General features: G+C 49.1%; 1 protein-coding gene across 1 annotated transcript; it reads right to left on the bottom strand.

The window, feature by feature from the left end:
- Nucleotides 1-4,017: 4,017 nt before the first annotated feature.
- Nucleotides 4,018-5,728, bottom strand: LOC133239760 (putative protein FAM90A13P). Its single transcript, XM_061404024.1, has 3 exons — nt 5,585-5,728; nt 4,970-5,166; nt 4,018-4,541 (listed from the first exon to the last, which is right to left on the bottom strand). Exons 1-3 carry the CDS (start codon nt 5,726-5,728, stop codon nt 4,220-4,222), a joined length of 663 nt encoding a protein of 220 aa, XP_061260008.1. The 3' UTR covers nt 4,018-4,219.
- Between the last annotated feature and the right edge of the window lie 818 nt (nt 5,729-6,546).

Below are 6,546 nucleotides of genomic sequence, written 5' to 3' on the forward strand. Positions count from 1 at the left end.
TGATCACATGGGCCACAGCCTTGTCTAACTCAATGAAACTAAGACATACTCTGTGGGGCCACCCAAGACAAGAGGGTCATGGTGGAGAGGTCTGACAGAATGTGGTCCACTGGGGAAGGGAACAGAAAACCGCCTCAGTATTCTTGCCTTGAGAACCCCATGAACAGTATGAAAAGGCAAAATGATAGGATACTGAAAAAGGAACTCCCCAGGTCGGTAGGTGCCCAATATGCTACTGGAGATAAGTGGAGAAATAATTCCAGAAAGAATGAAGGGATGGAGCCAAAGCAAAAATAATACCCAGTTGTGGATGTGACTGGTGATAGAAGCAAGGTCCGATGCTGTAAAGAGCAATATTGCAGAGTGCCTGATGAACTATGGATGGAGGTTCATGACATTGTACAGAAGGCAGGGATCAAGACCATCCCCATGGAAAAGAAATGCAAAAAAGCAAAACAGCTCTCTGAGGAGGCCTTACAAATAGCTGTGAAAAGAAGAAAAGACAAAAGCAAAGATATTCCCATTTGAATGCAGAATTCCAAAGAATAGCAAGGAGAGATAAGAAAGGCTTCCTCAGTGATCAATGCAAAGAAAGAGAGGAAAACAACAGAATGGGAAAGACTAGAGATCTCTTCAAGAAAATCACCCTACAAAAATCATGAAATGTAAACATTAAAGTATCCATACCCCATTGCCTAGACCACATCAGTACCTCTTTTGTCTACTGTCCCATTTTCCGATGGAAACACACCACCAAATTTAAATCAGCCTTAATCCCAGTCGCATACTTCTTACCTGTCAATAAATGCTCAGAATGTCGGTGCTGTACAGTCTGTGCACCTTTGAAGGTGGCTAAAGAGGGTCAGTGGGGTCATTTCCCCTCCTGCTACTTTTGAGTCTCTCCCACATCACCTTGATGAGGTTGTATTAATCCAATCAAGGTTAAGTATCACCTTTGATCTAACAACATCTTGCAGACACTTTCCAAAAAGAGAAATACCTTATAAATTCACTCGTATATGGAACACTAAATACAAAGTAAAAGAGGGAATAAGCACAAAAAATTAAAGAGACAGCAAATGACACAAGAATAAAGACACATTCACAGAACAGAGCAGCGGGTTTCCGAGGGTGGCAGTAAAAGAGGCCCACAGGGCGGTAAAAGAAAAACCCGGTTTTTGGTGCTGGTCAGTTTTATGGCATGCCAGTGTTGAAATCTATTTTTATACAAATAAAACATATAGTATTGTAACCCAAAGATACCCTAGAAAAAGAAGTACTTAAAAACTACATTATCCATGCCTCAGTGCATCCCTTGTGACTCAGCAGGTAAAGAATCTGTCTGCAATGCCAGAGACCTGGGTTCAATCCCTGGGTTGGGAAGATCCCCTGGAGAAGGGAAAGGCCTCTCACTCCAATATTCTGGCCTGGAGAATTCCACGGACTATACAGTCCATGGGGTCGCAAAGAGTTGGACACAACTAAACGACTTTCACTCACTTCACTGAGAGACAAGGGGGTGGTGACCCTCAGCCTGAGCAAAGGTAGATAAGTCCCTGGTTTGTCAGTGAGTTCTCCAACCACTCGAGGTGGCCTCTGCTGGCCTCTGTTGGTCCAGGAGCAACAGTCCCTGACACTTGCCTGTAGCCCCCTGCTGAGATCCCCCTGACAGCCCCCTGCTGTCTGGACTCCCAGGGTTCTGGAGGAAGAGCTGGCGAAGGGCACCTGAGGATGAGGGCTGAGCTGATTCTGGGGCTTCCTGTGGCTGTAGGCAGTGCACAGGCTGACCACATTCTCCAAGCAGGGGACTGACACGGGGGCACTGTTAACATGCGTAAGTGGCCCCGAGGATCTGGGAGGCCCTGATTCTGTGTTTTTCATACAGTCCTCCCATGCTCCTCTTTGCCCTCCATTACAAGATCTATCTTGAATCAAAATAGTATTAAGATGATCCTCAAGGCTTAGAGATAAAAACCACACACAAAATGTTTTCTATGGTAAAACTTTATAAAAATTCAAACTTATTCATTGGTAAATGTTATAAAATTTGTGGGAGACAGTATATCAATCCTACCAAAATTATCATTCAAAAGCAAGGCGGCAACTGATTCCAACTAGTTTTTCATACCAGGATGACATAATAGGGCTTCCCTAGTGGCTCAGTCTGTAAAGAATTTGCCTGCAGTGCAGGAAACATGGGTTCAATCCCTGGGTTGGGAAGATCCCCTGGAGGAGGGCCTGACAACCCACGCCAGGATGCTTGCCTGGAGAATCCCCATGGACAGAGGAGCCTGGTGGACTGCAGTCCATGGGGTCCAAAAGAGTTACACACGACTGAGCCACTAAGCGAAGCATTCCAGGATAACAAAATCACATGATACATAATAACAAAATCAAAAATGTCCTGATGAGCAAAAATACAAAAGATCTTAATAAACTACTAGCATATTACATTCAACAGCATGTAATTACATATACATATGAAATGGATCTTGACCTATTGCTGATTTGATTTAGGGCAGAAGGAAGGCCCTGCAGGGGCTGGGTGCAGGGCCTGCCTGACCAGGGTGTTGAATGTGACCAAATGATCTTTCTACATCTCTTGAGAGGACTGTGTAATTTTTCTAGTTTATTCTGAAAACACAGAAAGAAATATTTCAAAGCAAAGCTTTGTAGTAACATTTAATGACACTTGATAAGCACAGCCACGGGAATTTTCCCCACTGTGATTTATAGTGCAAGACTCCACAGAGTCCACTTGACTTCTGTCAGGACAAGGTGCGGCTGACCTTCTGCAGAGCAGAGTCCGGCCCTTTAGGCAGGTTCCAAATGTTCAGATACAGATACTACCATCCAACACAGACACTACCATCATCAACTACAGATACTACATCACTTCCTATCTACACAATGGTTAAAGTCACTCCTAGGATTTGCCTCAATTACTTATACTAGTTTTAGGTTGACAGCTTGACATTCGGTTGGATGAGTGCCATGGGACAGACTCGGATTCCATGAGGAGACAGGGCAGTGTGTGCAGCTGTGTGTCCCCAGGGTGGTCCGGTCCCACTGCTGTCTCGCCCACCAGGGTGGGGAGTCCTGCTTCACCGGGCACAGCCGCTCCCTCTAACACCCAGCCCACACGCCAGAGTCACAGTCAAGTCAGGGCACCGGGCGCTGGAGGACGAGTCTCAGTTGCCACTGGAGTCTTCCTCCCAGTCACTCTCTTCGGAGGAAGAAGACACCTGGAGGTCATTGTAGAGGACGCTCCGGGGCCCGGGGACAGCGTGTTCCTCGGGCTCCTGGTCAACGGACGGGCTCTGAGCAGGAGGGGCTGGCTGTTCCGCAGGCAGCGGAGACGGGGGCGCCGTGTACTGGCAGCTCCAGCAGCCTTCGCCATCTCTCAGGAAGAGCATCCTGAGAGGCTGGGCTGGGACGTGGATGATGGGCATGGGGTAGGCTGCGGAGACGGTGCCCACGCTCCTGGAAGGAGATCTGTCCGCTGGAGGCTGGAGGTCCAAGCATTGCCCCTGGGCAGGTGTCTCCCTGGATACACGGGCGGCCACTCTCGGTCCACGTCCAGCTGTGCTGGGTGGAGGAGGGAGATTCAGGAAGGCCCCAAGATCTGCTGTCAGAGTGCTCTGCTGAGGGGTCTGGACGGGGCTGAGTCTAGGTTTCTTTGGGGGGTTCACACATGTCAGGCTGGGGGTCTGCCCACATCTCTTGCCTGGAGCCTCGATGCGGCCCTTGGAGGCTGGAGCCAAATTCCTGCCGATGAGAGGCACTGTGGGGAGGCTGGATTTCACATCATCTCTCCTCGTTGGTGACCCTCTTGATGATTTGGGATCCTGGAAGGATTTCCTCTTGGATGTGTGGATAAGCAGGGGCATGTTTGGGTGCTGTAAGAGAAGACCACACAGAGAGGCCAGGGGTGAGAATCTCCTTCCCTCCAGAAAAAAAACACCTCACAGGAATTAATTTTATATGATAAGGTCCTCAACTTCAGGGTGATCATGTGACCTTGATACATTTATACATCCAATGGCAAATGGAAATGTTCTAACAATGTCTCTTGTTAAGTAAGGGGAAGCAAGCTTTTGGTAGACCTTCTTCTCGGGACTGTACACAGATTGGGGTTTTGCATGCGCCATGATGGCAAAATGAGTTTATCTGTGCAGTTTTGGAGGATGAATCACAATTCACAGATTTCTGTTCTAACTTAAAGGATTCGACTATGGAAGCTGCTGATAAAATCACTTCCATGTCCCTGCCAGCTTCTCGCCAGACATGTGAGTAAGAATGCAAAATCAAAGGCACCGCGAAAAATGGCATCTGAAAAATAAATGATGACTTTGGTCAGGAAAGAACATGACCGGTTTCCTCCCACAGACAGGACTGAGGCCAGTGGATTAGAGGGGGCCCAGCAGAGACTGACCCTCAGGCAGAGGCCGGGCTCCGGCTCCTCCTTCCAGCTCTGCGGCTGCCGACTGCGGGGCCTCCTGGGAAATCGCTGCAGGAGCTTCCTCTGCTGCTCCTCTTTCCTGCAACACAAACATGTCAAGTGTCAGAAACCCAGTATCCTTGTCACAGTTGGGATCAATGGTGCTGTGGCCCAGCCCCTTTCCTAGTTTGGGAGTGACATCAGACCTGAACCCCTCTGCCTTTGTGCAGACCCCCCGTGTCCTTCCCAACTCCAGAGACCCCTCCAGGGTCTCCCAGGAAGTCCTGTCTCTTCATCTCTATGGCTTTGGGTCCGGTCAGGTGCAAAGTTATGTGTGTTCCCCACTCTCCTTCGTGACTTCAGAGTCTAGTGTGAGCCCCCAAGTGTGGCCCCTGAGCACGTGGCTCCTGTCTCTGTCTGCCCAGTTTCCCTGTCCTTTCTAGAGATGACTCAGCACAGTGTCGACAAGGAGAGGAACCGTCTCCAGATTGCAGCCCAGACCTTGGGTCCCACCTCCCTGCCACTCACCTCTGCCTTTCCTCCTCCTCTCTCTCAGCCGTGTTAGGGGTCCCTGGGGTCGGTGGGTCCTGCAGCTTCCACGCCAGGTTCTCCTTACCGAATCTGGACCCCAAGGGCAGGGGGACCAGCGCCCCTTGCCAGCACTTCATGGGGCACCTGAGGCTCCTTGCTGTGTGCCCAAAGGCTCCACAGTCCTTACACTTCACCTGTGCGTGGAGGAGAACCAGGTCAGTGAGTCAGCAGAAGCCACAGGCACGAGTCCAAAGGGAGTGCAAAGATGGATGGAGAGCATTGCATGCTGGTTCTGGAGAAAGGACGCAGTCCCTTAGGTGCCAGGATAGTTACAATATTGTGGTTCCCAAAGCCCTCATCAGGAGCATCAGAGGAGGAGGGGCTGGCGGTCTAAGTTGAACAGTAAGAGCCCCATTGAAAGATCTGGATGAAGCCAGGGCAGACATAACCCTGAGGAGCCCAGATGGTCCCTCCCAGGCTCTGAGTGGCCAGATTTGCTGGGGAGGGAGGTCGAGGCAGCTATCTTTGGATGCGAATGCACTAGTGAGTTATGGACCCAGAATATTCCAGGTCTAAACCCTGTCTCCGCAGTCCATGCCACCCACAGATTACCTGCGGGTCCAAGCCTCCACACACCATAGAGTCTTTGTCCTGTGGTGGGGGAGCCGTCTGCCTCCCAGGTCCCGGGTTTTGCTTCCTCACTTTCTGGTCTTGAAAGAGTTGGCAGGCTGTCAGCCATCCGTAATGACCAGCCATCTTCCACACCTACTGGAGGTTCTCCTCAATCTTAATTTTTGGATTTTCTCTGTGAAAAGAAAGAAAAAACTGTCAAATTGATGCAGAGACACAGAGACATCCCTGCCCTATCACCCCTAAATGGGGATCATGACATCGTGACCAGGTTTCTGACCCTAAATGGGGATCATGACATCGCGACCAGGTTTCTGACAATTTGACTTCTCCTACCCAGATCTTTCTCTTCACAGAAAGTGGAGATGAACTGAAGAGCCTCTTGATGAAAGTGAAAGAAGAGAGTGACAAAGTTGGCTTAAAACTCGACATTCAGAAAAGTAAGATCACGGTAAGTGGATAGGGAAACAGTGACAGACTTTATTTTTGGGGGCTCCAAAATCACTGCAGATGGTGACTGCAGCCATGAAATGAAAATACACTTGTTCCTTGGAAGAAAAGCTATGACCGATTTAGACAGCATATTGAAAAGCAGAGACATTCCTTTGCTGACAAAGGTCCATCAAGTCAAGGCTATGGTTTTTCCAGTCGTCATGTATGGATGTGAGAGTTGGACTGTAAACAAAGGCAAATACCAAAGGATTGATGCTTTTGAACTGTGGTTGGAGAAGACTCTTGAGAGTCCTTTGGACTGCAAGGAGATCCAACCAGTTCATCCTAAAGGAAGTCAGTCCTGAATATTCATTGGAAGGACTGATGCTGAAGCTGAAACTCCCATACTTTGGACACTGATACGAAGAACTGACTCACTTGAAAAGACCCTGATGCTGGGAAAGATTGAAGCCGGGAGGAGAAGGGGATAACAGAGGATGAGATGGTTGGAT

This window comes from Bos javanicus, chromosome 27, assembly GCF_032452875.1.
Source record: "Bos javanicus breed banteng chromosome 27, ARS-OSU_banteng_1.0, whole genome shotgun sequence".
Taxonomy (NCBI): Eukaryota; Metazoa; Chordata; class Mammalia; order Artiodactyla; family Bovidae; genus Bos; species Bos javanicus.

Bases quoted from the DNA above. Each gene is read 5' to 3' on its own strand.
- LOC133239760 (XM_061404024.1), bottom strand. From the start codon at position 5,728: ATGGCTGGTCATTACGGATGGCTGACAGCCTGCCAACTCTTTCAAGAC. The intron at 5,167-5,584 runs GTAATCTGTGGG...CTCCACGCACAG, and splicing joins GTGGAGGCTTGGACCCGCAG to GTGAAGTGTAAGGACTGTGG. The intron at 4,542-4,969 runs GTGAGTGGCAGG...TTTGTGTTGCAG, and splicing joins GAGGAGGAGGAAAGGCAGAG to GAAAGAGGAGCAGCAGAGGA.